The sequence below is a fragment of the Numenius arquata genome, chromosome 4, assembly GCF_964106895.1.
Source record: "Numenius arquata chromosome 4, bNumArq3.hap1.1, whole genome shotgun sequence".
NCBI classification, from domain to species: Eukaryota; Metazoa; Chordata; class Aves; order Charadriiformes; family Scolopacidae; genus Numenius; species Numenius arquata.
This window is the reverse complement of record NC_133579.1, coordinates 34,213,959-34,241,814: the sequence shown is the minus strand read 5'-3', so window position 1 is coordinate 34,241,814 and position 27,856 is coordinate 34,213,959. Positions and strand designations below refer to the sequence as shown.

The window sequence follows — 27,856 nt, the reverse complement described above, 5'->3', positions numbered from 1 at the left end:
AAAACATGTCCTGTGTACACATATATATTTATGTTTAAATGTTCCCATCAGAAGGTTCGACATACACACATGACATTCATAACATAAATCACTTAATATTTCAGTATAAAACATTCCTCATTAATAAAAGTTGGTAGCATTCTTCATTAATTCTTCATTCTTCATTAATTAAAAAAATGTGCGACAAAAAAGGGCTCCAAACTGTTCTACAAAGATACCAAAAAAATTTAATAGGTAAGTTAAATTAATTTTCTATTTTATGAAATGATGATATTAGCTGTCACTTTCCAGGAAACAACAGAATATGCTTATGTAGTTTATACAAATCCATTTTGACTTGAGTGTAATTCACCTAATTCTCTTTAATCAACAATTTAACCAACTGTGTACAGACAAAAAGAGAGACAAATGAAAGATTAGTGCTCCTCGACTTTGTGGCTGGCCATAAGATCTGAATTTATTTTTCAAATAGCTTCTATAGCAATAGCCTTGCATTCTGAAGACATCCTATCTAGTATACTATTGATTCAAATGACAAGCCTGAGCATCAGATTAAGGATGTGTCAGACACCTGATAGAAAATTCCTGGAGAATTCAGCAGAAAGGTGTCCTGTTTCAAAATGATCTATTGCTGGTACTACATTTGTTGAAGTGTATGTGGAAACATTTAACAAAAAACTAATTCACTTAAACTTAGAATAACGTTTATAATCAGTCAAAACAAGCACCTTCACTTTTTACTGCAGAATACCCGGGACAAGTCATCTCATTCAAACATAAATAAGCAAACAGTTCAGAATACTGAACTAAACCAAACCGATAAGCTAACACTAGTGATAGTCATTTTAATTTTGTCAGTGCCAAATCCAGACACAAACAGGTAAGCAGCTTCTCAGTCCCAACAATATTTCTTCTTGTAACCATTAAAGATCAGTCGTGAGGTCAGCTGCAGAGGGGCAATTAATGCAAGAATGATGTTTTATAAAGGACACTCAAACAGGGAGATGCCTTTGCCTGTAAAGCCATTTTTTAAGATACAGACTTGGCAGCAGACATCAATGTCCTGGGAGAAGAGCTGGGCGAGTCTTTTGTGCACCAAGGGATGCCACAATGCTAAACACGCTAAAGGAACAGCAGTAAGTGAAACAAAATGACATCTATTCAGATAGGAACCATAACACTCCAAGTATAGTACCATGTTTACAAAGAATCACATTTTTAAAACGCAACCAGCCATTAATTTTCAAATTCAAATGCTAGATAAATTTTCACCTATCCTTTGTATAAAACAAAATGAGAGAGTGGACAGCTATTTGATAACAGCATGTAAAAGAGACCTAGCAGTTGAAAACTGGGATAATTAAGTCAACTTAAAACAGTTAAACATCAAGCAACATGGAGTAACGTTCTGTAAAAAAAAGCAGTGCTTATGCCTGTACAAATACTTGCTTTTGCTGGCAAAATTTTGCCTAACTGTCCTAAAGCATGTTTGAATCCTGTTCAAATCTAGTTCATCTTCCCAACAAAATATCTGAGTTTACGTATGCACCAGTATTTTTTTTTTTCAGCCTTACGTGGTCACTTAAGATGTTTCTTTGAGGACAGGGTCACTTTACCTTCTCAATCTTTTAATTTATTTTCTTCATAAACTAATATGAATTATTTTATTTCTTGATATCAGACTGAAAAAATATCACTACAGAAGAGAACTGAGAAAAGATCTGAAAAAGTAACGATGGGCAAGTCATCAGCCTGGATACTATTCTAAAGTTTACTCACAAAAGTACGCCCATGAATTTGATAGATAAAAATAAAGTCATTCTACCAGTTGGCTGTACAGATATTTAAGATATCATTCCACATGCTATGCAGAATTAGTTCCTTTTCACTGGGAAACACAAGACAAGCAGGGCTGCTCTATGTTCTGCCACAATGGCTTGCACTTCATTCTTATTTTCAAAATATTTTAGAAAATCACTGCAGTTGGAGACATTTCATTTCTTATTATTTTTAATGAAATCTGAAATGTTTGAGATCAAGACAGCTCAAGAGAGACACTAGTATGGTAATACAATATATGATTTCGGCCTGACAATATCTTCTTTGGCAGTCTGGATCATGAAAGCTTATTTGAGCACAGAAAACATGGTAAAAGAAGACAAAGCCAAATGATGGAAGGGAGGAGAGTTAACAGAGCAAGAAGCAGAGCAGAGATGCAGAGAAGTGAAATTAGATCGTGCTTGAAAATGAGAGAGAATAGTTTGTACAATGAAAATAAATCAATTACATTAATAAAAATAGCTGTGACATTGTTGGAGGATAAGAGAAAGAAAACAGCACCAATAGTGATGTTCTAGCTCAACTAAGAAGGGGAGAAAATGGAGAAACCACAGATCATTGCCATGTTGAGAAAATTGTCTGGGAAAAAAAAAGGGCAAAGATTTTAGTATTTAGTAGCAAGTAACAGGTAAAACTCTACAAATTAAGATCTGAATTAAGACACACTTCTTATCACAAAATAAATAAAAATAATGAATAAAAACAAAGCAAGAACTTGAAAAAAATTTTTCAGAAGAATGGACAGATTTTTAGTAAGCTAAAAATATAATTTAAAAAAATCTTATAGTAGTAAATGGGCCAGGGCTTATTTTTATTACCAGGAAAAAGCCCATTTTATCACAATGCTTCAATAGCACAGACTATAACAGAGTGTAGAAACACTGGGTCAGCTTCATTGCTACCATGGATACTGGAGCCAACTTGGCCACAGCAGCATAATACTTTTCTTCTAGCTCAGCAATCTCAGCTATCTTCACCACAATTAAATCTGCAGGAGCACACCATTACCTCAATTCTTCATCTGTCTTCCTATAGCTTACACCAGAAGGTTAAGTGTGATTAAATCAGATTATACAGACTCAAAACTAAAACCAAGATCATAAAGTGAGAGTTGGGGAAGCAATTAAACAAAACAGACAGGGAAAGATGAGGTAGGAGAATTGGATGATGAGAAAAGTTAGAAGTTTAGTTCTGATAAAGCCTAGACTAGAAATGACAGAGGTACAATACCTGTCAGATAACTAATTGCAAAAGCAAAAATTATTCAATATGCATGAATCCAGACTCTCACACAAAGATGTGTCTTTAAGAGCGTGGCAGTCAATCCGAAAGGGGAAAAAAGCAATGATTTCTGACACATTAGCCGTTGAAGCATGACAATAGAGAATACATTCAAGATTTCTGCTTCTGAAATACTCAGAGCATTGGACTAACCCACAAAGATAAAACTGAGATTAAGGATGGGTTTGCCAGCATTTACAGCATACCACCAGTAAATACGCTGTCATGACTCCAAATGGCCATCAATAAGTGGTGTAGAAGAGAGAGGAGTGGCAGGGGAATCAATCCAAACTGAAACACCAAGAGTAAAACCACTAGTATAGAATAAATGATCAAACACAGAAAAAAAATCTATGAGATTTTTAAAAAAATCTAGCAGCTTATAAAAAAAGAAGAAAAATATAAAATTGTCTTTTTAAAAATTAGCCAATACAAAATAATGGGCTCCCCTCTCCCCCAAACCTGCTATTTCAAGATCATCAGCAGTTAAGGATGCCAGCTCCTTGTAAGAAATGGACAGTTTATGTAAAGGATAACTCTGACCAAGTACTATAGATCTCAGAAAAAGTATGTTAGATAGAGAAAGGAAATACTGGTATGGTTACAGTTAAGAGTTGCTTTGAAAAGAGTGACAAAATAAGATAACAAATAAAGAAATCATTATTTTAGTAATTAGTAATTTTATAAACAAATAAATTGTCCTTTAAATTCTAATCCTATTATTTATTCTGGTAAAGTAAATATTAGTACTGTAAACCTTCTGAGACATTAACCTGAAAAAAAGTATTTGTTCTACTAGCATAATGGCTCTTTCCTTGGATTTATCTTCCTTAGAACATCACAAATCTTTCTCCAAGAAACAGGCAGAGAGCAAGGGATCAAAAGCAACAACTGTAAGAAAATACAGGCACAATTCAGCTGACAATTTTACCATCTAATGCAAGACTGGACTCATAGTACTTACTCTACTTCCAGCAACATTGAAACAACTGCTTATATCTCAAAAGACATATTGGTACTATCGGACTGCCAGATCTTTAAACAAAATATTCAGTCTCTTTAGAGCTTCTGCTAAGTGATTCCCTCTATTGGTGGATATTTTCTTCTCTTATGTCATAATCTTTTGCATTTATATTCCTAATCTGCATAGTTAACTGGCTTCTTCTCAAGACATAGAACTAGTCTGATTTGGTATCACACAAATTCTGTCTGTCTCTGTGTGTGAGAGAGAGAAAGCGAGATACAGAGAGAGCACATACCACACATCTTCATTAACTGGAGAGATATGTAATTAAACAAGAAGGGGTTAAAGCGTATGTTAGCCTATTCTACTTTTCTATCTATTACTTTTTAAAAAGCTTTCATATGTCTTCTTCCTTGTTTCTGAAAGCTAACCATCCCTTCTTCCTTTCAGGAAGGCTGACATTTGACAGCTTAACATAGCTGACAGGGTTACCCAACAGCCCACCCTCCCTATTCTCAATCCAATTAGACCTCTAATCCTCCAGATGAAAGGCCCAACTACTCACGTTCCTCATGACAACGACAGCTATTGATTATTTGTCACTACAGCTAACACCTTCTCTGTCGAGGCCACTCTGACAGAAGCAAACCTACCAAATTAGACAGCACTTTATCTGCCCTGGAGGCCAAATGGCACAACAAGTAAAGGCTAATAAATGGTATAAAAATGAACAAATCATAACATTATGACAGGTTGATCGTTGCCAGCAGCTTCACAGCTCAAGCTTGATGCTCCGTTAGACCTGTTCCTTCTCTTTTCTCTTCCACTCATGCTCCAACTTTGACTGAATTAAAGGCCAGAACAATTAAGGCATTTGACCAGCAAAGATAAGCTAGCATAGAAGTATCATCAAGGGACACAAATGTCAATAGCAGACTACCGTTTGTCAATAAAAACATTCCAGAGATGCAAATGCTTATGACTCTGCTCTCCACTAGGCTGTACTGACTCCCTTTGTACAGAGCTCTTCTCAAGCCCAGGCAGAAACTCCAGGAAAATTAACCCCAGAAAACGAAGCTTGAGTCGGGAAGCGTTCTTATCAGGCAAGGATTTGCATCATTAAAAAAGGAATCCCACTACTGAGATGTTACAGTTGTTACTACATTTAACATCTATGAAATTTTCCTCTCTTTTTAGTGGATTGATATAAACCAGGAACACATCATTTGTATTTACCATTATAAATTTTCTTCAAACGTTTCTCAAGAAAAAAACTAGTCTGTTCCTAGGACAATAAACAGTATCTAGTAACATAAGACCTCACAAGACACATCGCTCTTAAGTAAACTGAAAAGCAGCAACATTTATTATTTTTACAGTGATACTATCCAAAAACATTAACAGTGAGATCAGAGGCGCTGTCCCTGAACTGTGGCTGTTTAATGCAACAAATGACAGGAAGAGCACATTAAAAAAAAACAAAATAAAACACCATAACCACAGGAACATTGTTAAGATCATGCAATCGCAAGAATAACATGAGTAAAAATACACAACTTCTTGAAACAGTTAAAAAACAATTAGTAATGCCCTGCCATAATTAATTAGTTGATTTCTCAACTATGCCAAAAAGAACGTTATTTTCCAGCAAGGGATTCCTATGCTCCTGAAATTACTTACTAAGAACAAAATATTAAATCAAATGACATTAAACTTAACTAAAACAAAAGCTTCTTTAGTTAACGGAGACATAAGACACGAATATCTGCTATTCTACTTTGGAAAAATCCACAGTTTAACTGAGGAAAATGTTCCTATGCAACATGTAGGTTGTACAGATATAGGAAACTACATGCAAGTGCAATATAATACTATTTTTAAAAAAATCTATACACTATGAAAAGATTTGTTCAGTAAAAAAAATAACTACTCAAATTGTGTAGCATTTGTCCTCCTCCTGATTTATCTTCTTAGGTGTACAAAATACTCTTGGGGATAAACACATCATTTCAATCAGACACAGATAATTAAACTCTTTAAAAGATGGGCATATCAGTTCAGTAGTATCACAAAATGTAGATATTTAAATGAATACTTTGGCAAACAGATCCCTTAAGATTATTATCACCCAAAGAAAAACTGAACCTACAGGACATTTAGTTAAGTTGCGTCTCCCAAAACTCAAGCAAACTGGTAAAAATACTGTAAAGTTGAAATTGTAGATAATATTTCTAGGAATAAATTTAAATTATTACTATACTGCTCTAAAATGTGCTCCAAATATAATAAATCACTGCAAAAAGGAGACAAATATTTTAATTTTCAAATAATCTAGTACACTATTTAATAGATATGTTTTCATTTGCAGTGAAAAAAAAAAACAAAACAACACCAAAATGGTTTTAATATCGTTCTGTCCTTCCCAAATCCAGCTGATTTCCAAACTCCCAGCCCAGAGCACCACCCACAGCCCCCCCATGTGCTGAAGGAGACTCCAAGCAGCGCGCCCAGCCCAAACCACCACGCCCGGGAGAACCAAGCAAATTCATTCCAATCTCTTAGTCACACAAAGACATTTATGCCTATGCTGGCGACAGTCGGTCCACAGAGTTTTCAGGAGCTGTTTGGGTTTTCCAGCATGAAAAATTCCTTCATTGTTTAGGTTATAAACCTCCCAGTTATCCTATGTTATGTTCACTGCTATGGTCTGCTCTTTTTTAGCAGATTCTCATTCTTTTTAACACACACCTTTTTCACATAGGAAAGGAATACATATCACTCTCCCAATTTGGTTCTACCTACTTCATTAAAAGTATTCCCATTTGGGCTTTTTTTCCGCTTTTATTATTTTAAGAGCTTTTCTTTTTTAAAAAAAAATTGTTAACTGTGATGGCAAAAACTGCAATGTTATACTAGAGGACTAGCTGGTGCCAAGTAGTGAAGAAAAATTACTATTCTTCTTCATTTCTAATCATATCAGAAAAATCTGCAAATGTCTTTGTATAAATATTATACTTATTAACCCAATGAGTCTCCCCCATTATTATTCCTGAGTTTTCTACTGCAATACTTACTTATAGTATTTGGTGTATGATTAGTGTTCTTGGTAGCTGTGAATCTTTTCCATCATTATAGGTCAGAATAAGAAATCATATACCACTACGTTTTTCAAGTTGTGTCCCAGAGGACGTGCCTCCCTGAGAATCACATCTGAACATCCTTTACACATAGCAAGAATTAACCCTTCACCTTCACAAAAATGTTAGATGTATTTATTCTTTGTTCTACTCTTAAATTAGGTTTGTAACCCTCACAATTAAACCAAAATCCTTCAAAATATGGATGCTACAATCACAGCTGCCAGTCATCAACTGCCCCAGGCAAACTGGAGATCACCACTTCATGTCCACATAAAAGAGAAGCCACGACACTTGGTCCATCCCTTTCCACACAGATATACTCTACTATGTAGTATTTGTCTAAATATGCCATAAGTGCTCCTGCTGCAAATCCTCTCTTCAAACCTCCCTCATCCACCTTCAGCTTTCACTTCTACTATTCTAAATGGGGAAAAATAGTATTTTGCTATTATGAGTGGAAGTAGACAGAAGCATTCTGTCTACAGCAGGGTATAGAGAAAACCTGTCAGATGCTCATAGTATAATGCGTTTCAGTGCCTCAGCCAGCTTTATTTGTTCTCTTTCACAATCAGACAATAAGAGCCGCTACAGTTTATGTTTAGCCATGTGATAATTCCTTTGATGCTCAAAATGACCACTGCAAAGTAGGTATATTCAGGGAGGTAGTCACAAATTGCAAGCAGTATTTTCAAACATAGTTTGTAAGAATAAACAAGTTCAGTAACCAACAGTTACTAAAATAATTTAAAAGAATCAATTTACTTGTGTCATAGCCTACAGACATTCATACCATATTTATCAGTGCAGTCTGCAGCGAGACAGAGTCTGATCTTTAGCTACTCTAAAATTCTGATCTTGAACTTGAAGTCAGAAGAGCTACTTTGGCATGTAAATTTTTGCATAACCTTGTCTTAAACTGATTTTATACTAACATAAAAGCAGTGAGAAATCAGATTCAGATGCCTTAGTATCTGCTGTGCAACTGAAACATGACATGTAGGAGTCAAACATTCCTAGTCTTCTCTTCTGTAGACAAGAAAACTGGCCAGACTAACCCACGGTTTGAGAGTAGAGACAGATGATTGCTGGATACCACTACAGTGACTTAACACTTAATGTGCAACCAACGGTGTGCATGCTCTTACCTTGTTACAAGGAGTGACAAAGTGTGTAAGCTGAAAATATATTCCCTGAAAATATTAGAATCACATATCCATCTTGCAAAGTAATGCCCAAATCAAGCTCTCCATACCAACAAAACTGTTGACAAGCTTTTACAGAAAGCTGAAGTACCCATAGGAAGTTGGGGTCCAATTGGCTTCAATTATGCTGCTCTATAATGTTTACTATAACTGACTTGGAAAGCCTGCCCTCTCCTTCACATCTGTGATGTGCTAATGAATGAAGATACAGAATTTCTGAAGTTGAAGAATATACAAGACAGTGTTGCTTGATTTCCCAGAACATTTTCAAACCAATCATTTCTCTCTCTAGCTACATGCAAAAGAGTTTACCTAACACTGGTCTCCACCAGTGATAGAAGATGCCTCTATCTTGTATTTTTTTCTGTGTATGAACATGTTCCAAATCACCCTGCACATTTCAATGGACAAACAGTGAAATTTAAGATGCCCTGGAGCTATGTTGGAATGCTGAGTGTCATAAGAGGAGACCAATACTTTGATTTCAAGAACACCATTTCATACTTTAATATTTTAGTCACTGATCACTAAATGAAGACAGGTTAATGCAGAGGCAAAAAGAAGTTCTAATGAAATCTAAAGAACAGTCAGTAGCAGAATTAGAGAGACATACAAGATCCTGAAAGAAAGCCACAGTTACTATTTATCACACACAAAAAAATGTTCAAAAGGGTTCCCTTGTCCTCCCTCAACCGAAATGGAATTCTTATCTAAGGTTTCAAGAATATTTTTCTTGATGTCAAGGTTCATGTAGGAAGCTCCAGCCCTGCACCGTCTCTGGCTGCTTTATTATTCTTCCTCAGCGGTGACAGCACAACTTTCTAGGGCGACATACTGTAAATCAGTTCCCTGTAACAATGTGAGGTTTTTTTTCTTTCTAAACTTTTCCTGTAGTTATTTTTAACCATTTCAATTAAGCTTACAGCACAGATCGACAGTAGCATCAGCACAACCAACATATTGTGAAAAGCATTTAGGAGCATGAGGACTTTTGCTAAACAGGCAGAAAACGAATCATTATTTTATAGAGTTATTTTCTGCTGACTCGCTGAACAGTGAGCAGTTCTGCTGTTGTGAAAAGGGGTCAGGAGAAGGCCACGGGCAGGAGCAACCCTTTGGTAGGGTTATCAACTTATCTGTAATACATATAAATCACATACAAGGAACTGCGCCTTATGCCCTTGAGCATCTTCAGGCTGCGTTCACTAGAGAGAATGCTTTGTTCAGGGAAGTAAAGAAAAGATTTGTATCAAGAGTTATTGTCTGTGGCTTAATTAAACACAGAGGAAACTACAGTCCTGCATGTAAAGTATCACCTCTTCTGACTGGTTGGCCAACATTCCTGTTTCACATCTGGGTTTGTTCAGATTTTTTCCATTTAGTTAAACTGTATGTTCATATGAAAGTATGACAGAACGAATGTAAAGCTCATTCATACTTCATGAACCCATACACACAGAATTAATATTACTCATTAAGAGCTCTGACTTAAGAGGGAACATCACAAAAATTTACCAGCATAGGAAAAAAGAACATAAACTGACCACTATCATCTCTGAAAGGCACCACGATTATTTATTTTCATGACATAGATTAGGAAAGAAAGTTAGAAGTGCATGTACTCTTTTATGCAGTTAAATAATGCCTTAAGTATGATTTGAGAGACTATAGCTCCAGGAAATACATCTTGGAAAAAGTAGCGAGGGAAAAATGTATACAATTGCTCTGAGGCAAGTTTTATTTAGGAGTTTTTAATACAAACGTCTTTTAATTGGACAAGAAAGGGGAAATAACATTCCAGTTTTGCAGCTCTTGGACTACCTTGACTGTATTCATCAGATAAGACTGGAGAATAAGCTTTCATAAAATAAGTGCACAAATGACTACCTTCTGTTTGTAATTTTCTGCTATGCTTTATCCTTGCCACAGGCTGTCTTTTCTTACACCCCTCTTTACCTGTACGATTACTGGTGAGTATACAGGAACAACCATTTTTTCTAGTTTAAGAAAAATTACAATTAAAGAGCATTAAAATACACCCTCCTACTTCACACAGAATTCCTAACTGCATCCCGGATGTACAGTTATTTATCAATAACTGTATCAGCAAAGAATTAATATAACCTAGAGAGTATTTAATGCTTCTAGATAATGAAAGCCACATTTTCCCACTGGGGTGGTATTAATCTTCCTGAAGCAAAAATTAATATCCTCCTGAGAGGTAAGAATCCTGATAGATTATCTTAAGGGCATATTATTAGCATCCAACAACAATACTGTTGAATTTCTTCTTCTATCCCTGTTAACACAAAAGGCTGTGCTTGGGGAATTCATAGAGATTGTTACTTCCCCAGAGTAAACAGATTGCTAATACAGGAGCATCCTCTGTGAAAAATTCTGAAAGAAGCAAGACATTTTTTTTCCTTATAATAAACTGGAATTACTTAATGAAAGATAAATTAAAAAATCATATACAGGTAATTTGGCTATGCAGAAACGTTTCCGTTCAGAAGTATCACATGTGGGTGTTCAAGCAAGTTGCAGTTTAGAAATAGAAGCAAATTGCTACCAGAATGCTTACAAGTGAAAATTAATATCTGTAGTTATGCAATCCCAGTACTCATATCTGTCCCCACATCACAATTATTTCACAATAATCTAAATTCTACCAGCTTAAATGATCTGTAACCACATAATAATACAATTCCTCAGTGTGAAATCACTGGGAAATTATGTTAATGATTTTACTATTGTTGCAATCAGTCACTGTTTCAGCTCCCAGCAAATTACATCCATGTTCATGAAGTCACAAGTGTCCTCAAACTCCTATGGCAATCTTCACAGGGGCACTCCTGCATTAATTTGTATCATTTCCTGGTGGGTTTGGGTTTTTGGGGGGTCTTTGTTGTTTGATTGGTTTTTAATTTAAATTTTCTGAAGTTGACTTGACCTCTCTTTTTTTTCTTTTTTTTTTTTTTTTCTTAAAGGGTGTGCACCCTTTCAAAATTGCTTGGGAGATCTGTCCATTTTGACAAGACAGACCAAAACATTCTACCTTTATAGTGGAACAGAAGAAAACCCAAGAAGAAAAACCAGGTAACTTCATTTACATGGTCTTCTGCCTACAAAGACTGAAACATCTCCATTATAAGGCTGATGAAGAAAAGACAGATACTACAAAAGATCATGTCAATGAAGATTCAAAAAAGCTTGCTAAAAAATGCATGCCTTCGGTGAGATTCATTTGTCACAATTTAGACATTTGTCTAATTAGTGTCTAATTAATTTGTCTAATTTGTTTAATTTAGACATCTGTCAAAAACTACATTAGTCAGATGCCTAAAAGAATGACTTAGATAGTCAATACTTTAGGAAGTACATCTTTACATTTGAGTGAATGGACTGCACCTTAAAGTGCATTAACTTTAAAAGTGATCTAGATGACTAGCTGAGATTTAGATGTCTGGTATGTAAATTTCTACAGTTACTTGAGATTATTCTCATCCCATTGTCTCACATTGCATTGTATTATATTTTAAATATTTTCCATCATGAGAAAAAAGATATTTCCATCACGAGAAAAAAGTTACATTTAGGCAAAGAGTTTAACTTTCTAGCTCCGTATTCATGCTAAGAATGTTTTCCAGACCAATAGACGCATACAGCTGAAAAGCTGTAATACAAAGGATGTCCATCACTAAATAGAAGACTTATCATTAAGAAGAAAATTATTATCATTAAGCACCAGTCAGCAAAGGTTATCATATCAATGTATAACCATAGCTGTTTTCAAAAAGCATTGCTATTTCAAGTAATATTAACAACTGAAATTTTTGATCATGCCTTCAGGAACTTTCTGCAAAGAAAGGTGTGAAAACACTTAAGCTTCATCTGCTACCAAAGAAAGGTGGCTAGGTGGACCAATAAGCAAGGGAATATCCTAACTCACTTCCAGAACTACATTAATGAAGTCTGAGACAGAAAGACCACAAGAATCCTTTGCTGAGAACCTGATACATCTTTCTGAAAATTAGGATGTAACTCAAGTGCAACTTAGGAATAGGAAATCTCCAAGCACTGTCATTCTGTGACTACATATGGATAGATATTTAGAAAGTCATGTAAACCTGTTTTGAAGAAGTGCGGGGCAGTGACTGACTGACTCACAAGCTTGAGCACAAAAAAACTACAAAGTGGTTCTGGTAAATGCGTAGATTCATGATTAACCAACATTAACAATGAAACTTTGGAAATATCACAGAGTTTTTCTTTTCCTGTCTGAAAGTCAACTTTTAGTATTGGTTACTGAGGAAAAATTATTTTCGGTTTGGGGGAAAAAAGAAAAAAATTTAGCTGTTATGTTAGAGGAGAACATAAACCAAAACTACCAGAGAGGAATAAGAACAGTCAAAACTGCATGGAACATGAATTTGTTTTAAATTTTAGTTTTATATATTTTGCAGAAGGGATTAATGACAGAAATGCAGATGTTAAAGTGTTAATTAGGAAAGACTGAAGGCAAAGTTTTACACATATGAAATGTTAATTTTGTAAGCTGACATCAATAGTGAGTAACTGCTCAGAAGGCAGAGAATGCAGTTTTACAGGACAGCTAAGCAGTCAACCAAAGGCAAAGCAGCTGCAAGGGCTGTCTCCTGACCACTTTTTGCCACCCCAGCACTATGATGGCAAAAGCACTTACGTCGCTATGGGGTGAATCACATCTATCCGGTACATTACACAATAAGTGGGTGACTGCATAAAATCTTCTGCTAAAACAGCATGAGGTAAAGACAGTACCTTTTTTTTTTAAGCTGCACTGTCAAGTGAAAACACATCCAAGTGGTCTGAGTATCATATGGTACAAATTACCCTTTCATGATTGCAGCATGTCATAAAGGAACTGGAGAGCACATACAGTTAAAGGGTATTATGTCAAGGCAAAGTATTGCTTGCCTTGAATAGCTGCAATACAAATATCCACAATATAAACATAAAGACAAAGATTTAAACAAGAATTTATATTGTTTTAGTATGGTAAAATGTATTTTAAAAACCTGGGGGAAATGTAATTTTTAAAATTAAGGTTTTAATATTATTAAAATGTTAATTTGCCTATCAGGTCATAAAATCTAAAGCCTGTATGAGCACCAGGCAAGTATAGTACCTTATAGCAATTTTTTAAGCCTCTGACATTGATATGTTTATGAAATATCTATCTTTGAAACAGCAACATTCACAGTAAGGTGGTCACTTAGAAATATGAAATTAACACTGGTACAGTACAGACAAAGTTATGATGATGACTGAAATCTTTCATCAGGTTGTTGTGGTATGTAACCAAATAGATGAATTAGCCTATTTTAACTCAACTATAACATACTGTAAGTAATTATGATGGTAGTGAAGTAATGTAGTGCATTACTGTACACATTTCAAGAATGCAACCACTCTGGTTTTTAATAGCTAACATTTTTATCTACGGAATTTGTAAATTTAAAATATTAAACGAAAACTTAATTCCCAGTAAGAGATGCAGTAACACAGACCACACAGTCCCTATGGACTCCATTGCAAGTGTAACTGAACAATGTCATCCTATAATCTTCCCAAATGGCTCTCAATTGCATATATCAATTGCATATATCCCTCCTTAGTAAATACTGTGGCCATACTATAGCTACCTTTATGTAAAACTAACTAAAATAAAAGAAAATAAAATGGAGAGTATATTGAAAGGTATATAAAACATCTGAACGATGTGAATGATTATGAATAGAGGACAATTATTCTGAATAGAAACGGTTTGCTACAAAAATCATGGCAGGCACTCTAACTGGTACCAATAGACATAGCATAGATAACAAAAACAAGTTTAACTTTTGAGCAATTACAGTTTTAAACATACTATAAAAGATAAAACAGTAAATAAGAAGCTGTTCCTTTCAGTTTGAGTTTTTAATCTTCTCTGTGGAGTCTTTTTCATAGTTTATGAACTCAAACTCCTTGGTTAGCTAGCCAACCCCTCTTTTTTTTTCCTTCTGTCAGCGGTTTGTTCATTCTTGCGTAACTGTGGACACTTTCCCCAGCTAAACACACTCAAAATTTATTGCAGCTCTGAAGTTATACTTTAAATCACCTTTTATTTTATTGCTGAATACTTCCTTTTGCACCCCTTCAGTGGAACAACGTAATTGGACAGTATTATAGACGAAATTGTAGAAGGAAAACATTTCCCTCCTAGTCCTGGAAAGGATTTGGTATTCCATATACTTGAAATTCTCAGACACAGCACTAATAATTAACAGTATATGACCTTATAACACTGAAATTAATAGTAACATCCTAAGGAGTATCATAGTGTACAAAATTTAGTCTTTGCTTAGAACTAGCTATCCCAAAATAGACAGGGACTTTTTTTCCTAGACAATAAAAGTTCTTAAAACAGCAATGAATTATACCGTCTCTGCAGAGAGCTACAAATACACGGAGTCAAAGCATTAAAAAATAAAAAATAACCCTCCAAAGATTTACTTTGGGATGGGTCAAATTTTTAAAAAACTCATAGTATTATTTGCCTCTAGAATACTTAAAGCCTTTAAAGATACAACATGCTTATCCAACACAAGAAAATCTCCTTTATATCTGTTTTCAATGCTGCAAGTTTATACAATGGCAGAGCACTTTTAATGTAATTACCTTTTGTGCAGCAAGATGGAGAGCAGTTCTTCGGCTACGATCAGCTCTATTAACATCAGCTCCAGCCTTCAGCAATGCCTCTGCACAGTCCAGCCTGTCAGCCAATACACAGTACATAAGTGGCGTTCTTCCAAACTGGTCCTCTTTATCTTTCAGCTCAGAGTTTCCTAAAAAAAAAAAAAGGTTGTACTTTTTTATGAAGAGGGTAAGTTAATTAAAAGTAGTACTTTCTTATTATAAATGAACAGAATGATGAAAATAAGATAAACTCAAATTTACTACTTTTTACCCTGCTTTTACAGGCATTTACATGACATTTCAAAAATATACTTACAGAAAAAAGTACATTAGTTCCACAAATACACCTACCAGCAGTAACGTTCTGCAGCCACATAATTAGAAATTAATATTAATAAAATTAAATTTAATCAATACTAATAAAATAAATTATAAATTAATAATAATAAAAATAATATAAAAGTTATACAAACCTTGGTTGCAAAGATTACTTTAAAAAATATCAACAGCAAGTAAACCAAATACTCCTCCTGAAACCTGTGAACACTGTAACTAAAGCAAGCTTTGAAGCCCACTCACAGCAATGTTTATTTAAAAAGCATAAACATGTCATTATTACATCAATACCATTATTTATTTCACAGCGCCTTACAACGTGGAAACTAATAAAATACTTCTTGAGCTTTCTTGAATTGGTACGTTAGTAAGGCAGCAATTAAGCTAAAGAAGTTTGAGCTCCTATAAAATAATCAAAACACTGTATTCCTATTCACAGTAAAAAAGCCCAACAAAACAAACAAACCACTACGCATCCTCCACTACAAAGTTTTATATTTTTATTATGTCACTACATAGAAACTAGCACCTATAAATTCCTGGGTATCAACTATCCTACACATCCCAACTCTAAATACATCTCCCAGGCAGGTACGTCATCTACAATTATTCAAGGAACATTGAATTTTAACAGTTAATTTTTCTTTTTAAATACTTTGTTTGCATGATTCTTGATGCTTTAACAGAACTCCATCAGAGTCATGCTCCTCCTTTACAAACGCAATCTTCACTCTCCCTGTGCATACTATACTTATCTACATATTCAGTAATTGTATTCTTAATTATAATATCTTTTGATTCATCTAGCAGAGGAGTCAAGCAGATAACATGTGAATCAAGGGGAATATCAAAGAAAAAAATTTGTTCCCTACCAACCAAGTCTCTCACAAAAAACAACACTTTTAAGAAGGATATTGTGTAAATTGAAAGGTATTGGGATTATTTTTTATGTTTTGTTACATGTAACTACATTTTGACATGAAAAAATAAATAGGTAATATAATTTTTACTAACACTATGTACATATTTGATACTTTTAAAATTCTATTTTTAATCAACTTTTTTGAGAAAAAAGCTCATGTATTTTCTTTAAATATTCACTTAAGTGTAATCTTATTTTCATTAGTAGTTCTTTACTTCTACTCAAAATGAAAAGTTTTAATAAGTGCACTAGAAAGCAGCATGTAAAAAAAAAAAAAAGTCACTGGTTTAATTAAATACATGGCCATTAGGAAGTAATTCAGGATGTAGCATAGGAGTTACACAGGAGAATCCAAATTTTTTTTTTATTTTCCCTAACTTTCCCTAACATTTGCAAGACTTGGATTTCCATAGTATTACAATTTCATAGCAAACTGGATGCAGTTTCAAGATAATTCTTTTGTCCACTATTAGCAAGAAGTATTTTGAAAGTTATACATACATATTGTGAAACTGTCGATGTCTTACGTCTTACTATTTTAGCTAACAATAAATGCTTTTCCCATTCAATAGAGCACAGTACAGAAACATCAAAGCCAGTCACGAACAACCATGCAGCCCTGTGCAGCAACATACAGATACTGAGGTCTAAAGCATAATTTAACATGGCATTGCTCCCAGTCAACAAGCCAGTTTGTTTAATTAGCTATGTATAGTCTGGTGCTCTTCCAGTATTAGTTCAGTCTGGTAATTTAGACATCACTAAACCATATTCCACTGTTCAGTGTTAACATAGCCTCAGTAGTATCTTAAAATTGTTGAACATTGAACTTGCACAATCAAATACATTTTTAAAAAGAAATACAAAAATATGCATTTCTCCCAATAAGACACATGCCCATGCCTTATGCTGATATAAGAGTGGTTCTTAAATCAGCGGTGTGCAAAACTAGTCCCTCTCTCCCTCAAATTCCAAGTTCCATTTCTGTTATATAATGTTAGAGGATATACAGAATGTAGAGACTGTAAGGTCAAGAGGAGCAAAAATGGCCTAAAGCTCAAGTACAACCCAGCTGAGCAGAGCAAAAACCATCTAATTTCATGTATAGCCCCCAAAGAATGATGTAGCTGATGACAGAGAGCTTCCATAACTGTGCACAGTCTGAGTGAAAAATGAGCAAGACCTTCAAAACTTGATGCCAGTGATTTGCCTGAAGCTGCTGCACTGTTTTTTAAGGGAAAGAGACTATCTTCAGTTAAGACTAGGTTTCTTTTCATTATTATTTCATTTGCTTACAAGACTCTGTGTGAGGCCCTTAGAATGGTTAAAGTTCTGTGGGAATTTCCCTGAAAGAGTGCCTCTGTGCTCAGGGTAAGAGACAGGAGAAGGACGAGGAGCTACTACATCACTATCAGATGCTAAGGAGGACTGACCTGATGAAATGCAGCAACCACAACACCTTGGTTGCAGGCTATTATTATCTTCTGCAATCAAGAAAGCACAGGTAGCCTTCTAAACATTCACATACTGGTATATCTAAAATGTGCCATGGCAAAATTAAACTCTCTTTCACATACCTGCCTAAGAAAGGAAGTTTGTTTGATCCCTTTCCTTTCAGGATCAACATCCTCAGCCCACCCAGATTATGCATTTCATAAGCTTGTTGCCAATGGAGGTCACAAACACCATGGAATTAAGTGGCCTAATTCTGAAATTTAACTCCTATATTCATACCTCATCAATTCTTCACAGTCTATGCAAACTGTCATATCAGAGTCTAACATTTCTACACATTTTTCAAACCAAAAGAGGAGAAAGGGCAGAAGGAGGACACGAATTCCACTTAACAAGAAGACAGACATTCTCTTGTTACTTGCAAGAATCTTGACTTTTGTAATATCTGAGTTTTATTCAGCCTCCTACATTGCAGAGCATGAAAGAGAGAAGCCGAGAATCAAACAAAACCATGCAACTACATATTTGCAACCCAGAATGTACAGTTAACATTTACAATGAAACATCGTATCAGGGTTTTAGAAGCACCGTATGTGAGTGATACATGATAAAGGTTTTACAATGAGGAGTTGGACTGAACGGACACTTCAATATAACGACGATTATACACATTATTGTGTTCTTATAAAAAACTAAAACAATTAGATGCATCTTCCCGAAGCTCTACATAAATGCATTAAATGCAAAATGATCCTCCAAACACAAAATTAACTTTTGCTCCCTTTTTGCCTAGTATTAAAATCATACAGATGGGTTTTAACACCAAAGAACTGTTATTTAAAGACATGTTCAGTGTTGTATAAAACATAGAAAAGAAAATACTGTGAGTATTCTCCAAAGCCTGAGATCGTACAACTCTACAATGTGATAAGGTACTAAGCATCTCATGCAATACAAACAGTTAGCACACTTTGTTAGAGCACTGGTTATACAATAAACATTTGGCATGTACTGTGCTTTATGGTATTTAATGCACAGGCTGTTCAGAAAGTCCTGTAATTAATCATGAGTAGTGGTTAACATAAAGGGACACTTTGTTCCAAAGCCCTCTTTATATAAATTTTCTCCTTACCTTTGATTCTGTCTTTTTATGCCTCTTACTGGTAGAGGATGTTACAAGGAACACAGTATACAGAACACACGGTATTCAAACACCTGTTCCTTTAAAATCACAGGCTATTGGGTGGCAGATTACACATGTCCATACTCATGAATTATATGCAAATACAATGTCTATGTTTGCATACAGTCATACATACTCCATCAAGCTACAGATAGGAAAAGGAATAATCACCAAACAGGCTAGAGGGGCTGCTCTAAGAGACTCTTTAACCAGCCTCTATGCCCCTTCTATGTTAATAACTGAATAGGGAAAAGTCAAAGAGGAAAGTAATACTGAATTTAGGTGTGAAAAGTCCTCCCTAAAAGAGGAAGAAAAACAGATTTTAAGCTACTGCAAATACCACCAGCCACATAATCAAGACGCAAAGCTTGTCTGTGTTAGGAGAATGTTGGTAAACAATCCAGCATACGCTCGCATAACACTGAAGTACTGTCCTGAATTAGAGGCTGCTGCTAAGTGCAGTCATGAAGTTCAGTGAATAACGCCAATTGCTCAATTCACTTCTGGCATCAACTTATACTTTCAGCAGTGCCTGGTAAACAGCTAAAAATATTACTCTGATGCATTCTTCTTTTGCTAGGCAATCTTTTTTTTTTGGTCCTATCCCGGCAAAAGTAAGGTCTGTGTCATATCCTGTCAAAACACGACAAAGGAGAAAAGCCAATTTTTGCTATTATAGGAAAGGTTGCTAGGATTATGCAGTTTTCTCTCTCATGTAAAAAAACCACACAGCAATTTTATTTTGTTGCTGCATTATTGCCATTAAAAGAATAGCGATTACCGTATCTGCTTCTAATGGCTGTCTTGTGGTCTATTTGACAAGGTCTATTTGGCTGTGAGATTAGCAAAAAACACTGTGGTCAGCACAATCTCTTTGTTTACTTCTGATTGCTAGCCAGGATTTGAAAGCTCAGATTTTTTCCCTCCATATGGATGCAGAGAACTTAAAAAACCCCAGGTATTTAAAACTACTTTGTAGTTGCATCCCACAGATTTCTAGAAGCATCTGCATATCAACTGCTTATATATTGTTCATAAAATGTTCTACATAAAAGAGTGAACAGACATTATTAAATGCAATCAGTGTATGTTTGAGTCCTTGTATGACAAAATAAAGGTGAAGAACCAACAAAGAATATTTGTTCCAACCAGTGGAAATTCTATGAAGTCAGATCCCTCAAACTTTTTCTCCTGTTTGAGTTAAATCACTTCTAACTTGTTTTTGAGAGAATTAGATACACCTTGTGAAGAAGAACGATTTACTGCTTTCTATACAACTTAGACAATAGATCCACATAGTTTTCTATCTTGTTTTCAGCACAAATCAGCAGAAGACACATCAAGAAACTTGATTGTTGGTTTAATGTGATTACCATTAAATCCTTTACACTCATTAAAACTGACAGTTAACAGCATAAATACAGACTAAGTTTCTTATTATTTCACAGTTCTTCACCCTCACCAAGCTCCAGGAATGGGATTTTCAAAAAAGGGTGAGCAAATAAAACTTCTACAGTACCAGCTGGAATTGCATTTAATCAGAAACTCTAAAAATCATATGACAGCTTTTGAAATGTATGCAAGATTGTTTTCGGAACACAGAACATATACTGCTTTTGCAAACTACTACCTGGAATGCCATATAGTTCTTAGACAGAGAGGGAAGGTGAAATCCTGTGGTTTTTAATGGACAGGAATTTTTTTTTTTTTTTTTTTACTTCAGCTTCAAGAGGACCAGACTTTCTCCTTACATATTATTTGTCTTGAGAAACATTGTTAGTGTAACAAATTAGGCTGGCACATTTTGTCCCCAACCACTACACTCTGATAACACTTTACACTGATAACAGTTGTATCACTTACCAGTTTTCTATTTTACTTCACACACAAATAGTAATCAAAGGCAACATATAATAAAAAGTAAGAGAAGTCAGTCTTACTTAATAAAAAGTAAGAAAAGTCAGTCTTCTTTTCAAGACTGCATTTATTCTAGAAATATATATAATCAAGAAATTAAAATATATCTCAAAGATCAGAGCAGTAAGTTAAAACCAAAAAGCTTCAGTTCTGGAGTAATCAAAATGAATCTACAATAAAAACATTTACCTGCTATTAGCTTTTGGAGGGTACTCTTATCTCCATTAACTGCAGCAGCATGCACTTCAGATGCTAATGAGGAACCACTGAAGAGGCAGTTTGCTGAAATATTCATACTCTTTCAAGGTATTACCATAGGTCAGATCTGTACCACCAACATTTTTTGTAGGAATTCAGTTCTAGAAAAAAAAACAAACCAACAATGAAATAGAATGAATTTTGTAATGAGTAATTAAAATTGCTCAAACAATGCTAAAGAGAATAAACTGTTCTGTTAAAAACAAAAAAGAGCAAACATGTTTCATATTTCATGGATTAAATCTACCTCTAGCCAAGATTCAACCAGAAAAAGCCTATATTGAGGAGATATATACACATATATATTATAGTTTCATTGCCTTCAACACAAATTTCAATCAACAAGCTTTGCAAAAGTCTGCAAATAGGATAGTGTTTATCTACAAATCCAACAGACTGCTCTTCAGAGTGTTGGCATGCATGCTTCAATTCAATAACCAATGAAGTTTGTTATCAAGTATCAACTTGATATACTCCTCCAATACTGGATATCTGTTGGTATTCTACCATGATGGTCTATGGGCATATGCAGGATGACATTTATAAGCTGAAGTAGTATTTTTTCTTCGACCAACTGGCGTAACTGAAATAATCAGATCAGCTTTCTAGACCACAAGTGTTCTTCAAACCTGAACAGAAGTGGGAAAATGTGTGTGTAAGAAGCCACAATGAATTAGACCAGAAGTCAGGCCCTAAATTCTGTCTCAAATAGGCTAATGGTAGATGAGAAAAAACAGAGCAAATACATTTTTATATACACACACAAAAATAGTAATTGACACGCCTGAAGGATGCCATCCAGGGGGACCTGGACAAGCTTGAGAAGTGTGCCTGTGTGAACCTTGTGAGGTTCAACAAGGCCAACTACAGGGTCCTGCACCTGGGCTGGCGCAACACCTGCTATCAATACAGGCTGGGGGATGAAGGGGTTGAGAGCAGTCCTGCAGAGAAGTACCTGGGGCTACTGGTGGATGAAAAGCTGGACATGAGCCAACAATGCGTGCTTGCAGCCCAGAAAGCCAACCGCATCCTGGGTTGCATCAAAAGAAGCGTGGCCAGCAGGTCGAGGGAGGTGATTCTGCTTCTCTACTCCGCTCTGGTGAGACCTCACCTGGAGTACTGTGTCCAGCTTTGGAGTCCTCAGCACAGGAAGGACATGGACCTGTTGGAACGGGTCCAATGGAGGGCCACAAAGATGATCAGAGGGATGGAGCACTTCTCCTATGAGGACAGTCTGAGAGAGCTGGAGTTGTTCAGCCTGGAGAAGAGAAGGCTCCAGGGACACCTTATTGTGCCTTTCAGTACTTAAAGGGGGCCTACAGGACAGATGGGGACAAACTTTTTAGCAGGGCCTGCTGCAATAGGACAAGGGGTAATGGCTTTAAAGAGGGTAGATTTAGACTAGACGTAAGGAAGAAATTTTTTACAATGAGGGTGGTGAAACACTGGAATGTGTTGTTCAGAGAGGTGGTAGATGCCCCATCCCTGAAAACATTCGAGATCAGGCTGAACTGGGCTCTGAGCAATCTAGTTGAAGATGTCCCTGGGGAGTTGGACTAGATGACCTTCAAAGGTCCCTTCCAACTCAAACTATTCTATGATTCTATATATATGAATATGATTTTTTCCTCCTCTTCCAAATACTCTCCCAACCTACAATTATTTCTAGTTCAATCACTTCCTGAACTGGACTTGGTTTCTGTGTATTTAGTGTTCTGCAAATTCTGTTAATTTTTTTCAATTAATTTCTCTACTATAAATGTGTCCAGTCTCCTCTTAAGAATATGCAAACTAATAGCATCCACAACATCCACTGGCAAGGAGTTCTGCGCTACAACCAAACACTCCATGGACAAACCGCTTGCTTTCACCTCTCCTGTCCTGGCCCTCGCCATCTGAGGGCCCTTAGTCCTTGTCCTGGAAGGGACAGTAAATAGGCAATTCTTATCCATCAGTAATTATTCCATAGATTTTTAATGTAGCCTCCCTGATCATATTTTCCTCTAGCTGAGAGAGTCATAGCTTACTTAGCTTTTCTGTAACCATGACCCTTTTAATTGCCCTTTTTTAGAGGTTTTCACAGTTCTGTTCTAACCTTTTTGAGATGGAAAGAAAACTCCACTAGTTATTCAAGATGTGAGCAAAACAGGGATTTATGCAGTGGTATAATGGCAATCTCTTGTTTTTCCTCTTTTTCTTTCCTAAATCATGTCTACCACTACAGTTGCCTTCCTTGCCTCTTCTAAAACAGAACTGCTATTTTCTCTGAACTACCAATGCCTCACGATCTTGATAATGACCAGCTCAGGTCCACACACTATTTCGGAAATGAAGAAGGGCCTGCACACTTGCAAACTTGTTGATTTTCTCCAAAAGTATCAAACACTTGAACTTCTACTATCAATTCTTAGCACACTTCACACTTGGCATGGAAAACAAACTGAGGTGAGCAGTAATAACTGAACACACCAGGGAAAAAAAAAAAAAAAAAAAAAAAAAAAAGAGGAGGCATCACTGAATTTTTCACCTCCTCTTGTGTTTCATGCTAATTTAGATACATTCCTTTTTTCACGTCCCACATTTACATCATAGTATACTTGCAAAACAGCAAGAGGAAGCTATTTTGCTTCAACTGTTATTTTCAACCATCTTTGGTTTATTTGTTCTGTAAATTTCATATACTGCTACACAGCATCTGTTGTTATTTAGATAACTGCAAATGAATACGTATCAGTTTTTGGGGGAAATGTTATTAAAATACCAGACAAACATTCACTTTATGTAAAATGAAGTGAAAATTTCTACAGCAGATATTAAGCATAAAGTAATAAAGATAAAAGCCTTTACCTGCAAACAAACAAAAAAATATCAAATACAACTTAATACTATAACATAATTGTAGACTCTTTTTCACAAGCTCCAAACTTCCTTGGAAAGCTGAAAAGAAAATTAATACAGGAAGCTCCATGGCAATTTGAATCAGTTACGCAAAGGACATCTGTATAATCACAGTATCAATTCATACCACATCCCTGGAATAAGCACAAATACAGAACCATGTGGTTGTGCAAACCCACTCAATAACACGTCAATATACTGCATCCACTCTACATGAAAACACCCAGGTACAACTCAAGACAGTCTAAACTACACCACATGATAACTGCAGACAAAGCTTTTAACATGCAAGTGTCTACATTGCTGCTTCATCTTACTCTCAGACAGCCAAGTGCATGCTACACCACTTCTTCCAATGGCTAACTGTATCACCGAACTCTGCTTTCCTGAAGTCCCTCTGGTTAAGTTTTCATGAGCCATGAAAGTGGGATCATCATATCCTAAGAAATATAACACCTTCCCTTCCCAACCTTTCTTCCCCAACAAAAACTAGTCATGGTGTGACTAGAAAGGCACAAGCTGTTAGTTTCCTTGAGCACACATACTGGAATTCCTCACTACTGGAATGCTTCCTTGCCTGTGTTCACAGACCTCCCTGCCGTCTGTTGGTCACCTCAGAACCAGGAGCAAGTATGGTATTCCCAAACTTTATCAGTCCTTAGAGAACGTGCGTTAAGGAAACATCCAATGGCTCACTACACTTCAATAAAGCAAGCAATTTCTCCAAACCCAACTTTTATTTCAGGGACCCCTAAAAAATTATTTCAGAAATCACCCTAGTCACTTACCCACCACCCAACTTGCCAACACCAAGCATGTATGGCATTTGTATCTGCCTGAAGTGAGCAGTTACTAGAGCGCAATAGTTACTTGCTTCTGCACCAGCACTGGTGCACTCTGTTGAGAATGCTGGTGCAGAAGCATGAAGATGAGCTCCTTACACAACAATCAAAGTATTTTCTCTCATGAATAGTTCTGGAGCCATTTCTGGTCATCTGAAACCTATGGCACAACATGATCCTATCCGACCACTCTCCTCTTCTTCCATGAACCTCAGAATAACATGACAATGGTGATGTTGGAAGTCATTAATGCTTCCATCCTTACTGAGTTTGGTGAACCTCTCTACATTTTTGGCATGCTTGTTTTACCACAGAAGTAGCTGATCCTTGCCATAATCAGAACCGTGTCATTAATGGATTCATAGCTTCTACAAGCAGAGAACAGAACGAAGTTCAAAGAACCTAACGTGGCAGGAGGTTAACAACATTTCCACTTCTAGAGTCATATAAGACAGGCTAACAGTGCCATAATACACCACAACAAATTATAGAAAAGCTCAACTTGACTTGGTACTTAAGAAAGCCAAAGAAAGTGCAGATGCATACATGACAACACAAAGGGGGGACAGCTTACGCAGGCCCAAACACGCCCAAATACACTTTAAGACATAAAGCAAAATTGTTTCAATTTTAATGTACAGCCCTGCAAACATTCCCAGTGCTACAATAGTTTCCTTTAAAGGAGGATAAAGAATAGTCACATCTTTCAAAATACTTGCACGACTCTCTGCTTCCCAAGTTTCCTCTCCTCCAACAAAACTGCTTTTTTGACTTTTTAGGACACATAATTGATATGTTTCATTCAAAGCAAAACTTTTCCTCCCAACCTAGCAGTATGGTTTATGCTTTCTGTTATCTTCTCTACATCATACTGGATAAAAGCAGATGAGGCATTTATGATTCAGGCAAATCTGAAGAAACCAAAAGGGACAACAAGAAGTCAAATGTCAGTCACAACTAGTCACAGTGCTTCCCTCTGCTTAACCATTACTTGTTACGTGCATAAAATGCAGTGAATACCGGAGAGCTTAGTAAAGCACCAGAAGCATCCCAATTACATCAACAATTATACAAAGCTGACCGCATACAGAAGAGAATTAATAATGAGAGATGTTCATAATTTCCAGATGAAAACAAGAGCCACATCTGCATAGTGTCAGTAATCATACAGGTGAGAGAAGCAACCAATTACCTCTACAGCAATTCTCAGTATAGTATCTTAACTCCATTAAAAAGCTAATCATGCATCAGAGAAATTCTGAAACATTAAGAGGAATTATAAAAGGAAAATATGTAACTTTCCTCAAATATTTCTCTCACGTATATGACAAACAGATGAATTGGTATTTGGAGGACTTGTTTGATAAAGATCCTCATTGTTCTGGTTTGATCTTTATCAAACAAGTCCTCCAAATACCAATTCATCAAATCAGGCATTTATTTGTAAGGGATGGAATACAACAATAAAAATCAAATAACTACAAGATTCTGCTTATAAAAAGTTACATAATTGACATTATCTGTAATAGGCACTGTATTACTGGAATTAAGTAAATAATTCACTACTTCTTCTTTAAGCTAACATGTAGAAAAAGATTAGCTTTTTTGAGTCACCTGAAATAAAGGGACAGTCATATGGACACCAGAACTCTTCAAGATATGTGAAATTTCATACCAAACTATGATAAGTCTACTTTGCCTTACACGGATAATCAGAATTACATAATTTTTCTAGTCAGCAAAACACAAGATTGTTAAAATTCAAACAAGATTACTCTATCAAATTTTACTGATAAAAGTTTCAAGTGAAGAAAGAGCTGCTATGAAAAAATATCAAAGTATTTTTCAAATGTGAATGAATTCAGAAGACGTTCATTCTACAGCTTGAGGAGCACAGGTTCTTAAGGAAGACACAGCAGAAATTATAAAAGCTAAGTTCTAGTTTCAGACTATAAAAAAAGACATAATTTGTGTATATATATATTGGTGTTTTCAGCTCACGAAACTGACAGGCCAAGTGACTTTTGCAGGGTGACACATAAAGTCTGAGCATGTCCGGCTTTCTTTGAAGCCAAATTGGGCTTGACTTGCTAAAAGCTGATGCAAAGCGTTTTCTTTCAAATGGCGTTATGCCCCGCTTCACTCCCTACGCTTGTGCACATACTGGAAATGTGAAGAACACAAAGTGCTGCTTTGCTGATTTTTTTTTTTGAGACAGCTCTGCAAGGTCTCAAAGAACGCATACACCGCAAGGTCCAAAGTTTTACTGGAAGGGGATGAAGCACCGAGTAGTAGGTGTTCTTCCTTTCCAGCAGAACTCAGGAAGCAGCAAAAAGCACAAATCTGTGGAAGCGTCAGGGAGTAAAAACGGATGATGACGTTCCACTACAACCCTACCACCAAGCTGAAATCTCCCCCCCGCCTCTCAGGCAGGGCTGCCCTCCCCCCGCGCTGCCAGCGGAAAGTTGCTTCCCCAACTCCGAGAAAACGCGGAGCGCAACGCCGAGAGCGCCGGGGCACTCCTCACCTTCCCGCCACCCAATGCCGTTTCCCCGCTTCCCGGCGGCTGACGGGCTCAGGCGGGACACGGACACCCCAAAGGAAAGGCGGACAACTCTCCGGCACCCGACCCGCTGGGGACCCCGCAAAGCACGACCCGACCCCCGCCTCGGCTGAGGGCTGACAGGGACACCTCCCCCAACCGCCGCCCACAACGAGGGGCCGCGAGCCCCATAACGGGTCCCAGCGTCCGATCGAGGGCTGCCACGGGATAGCCGGAAAGGGTTAACCCTGCCTCGGCCGGGCGGCGGCGGTGACAGCCGCCTGCCTGCCTCCCTCCCTCCCTTTCCCTCCCCAGCACGGCGGCTGCGCCCCGTAACTCACCTCCACCCCGCCCGCCTCC

General features: G+C 36.5%; 1 protein-coding gene across 1 annotated transcript in view; it reads right to left on the bottom strand.

Moving 5' to 3' along the window:
• INVS (inversin) overlaps positions 1-21,272 on the bottom strand; it is a 92,044-nt gene extending 70,772 nt beyond the window's left edge. The window contains exons 1-2 of the mRNA XM_074146383.1: positions 21,146-21,272; positions 15,126-15,292 (exon numbers count right to left, since the gene is read on the bottom strand). Coding sequence (XP_074002484.1) covers positions 15,126-15,292; positions 21,146-21,251 — 273 coding nt within the window. The 5' untranslated portion in view covers positions 21,252-21,272. The remainder of the gene's footprint in view (positions 1-15,125; positions 15,293-21,145) is intronic.
• Between the last annotated feature and the right edge of the window lie 6,584 nt (positions 21,273-27,856).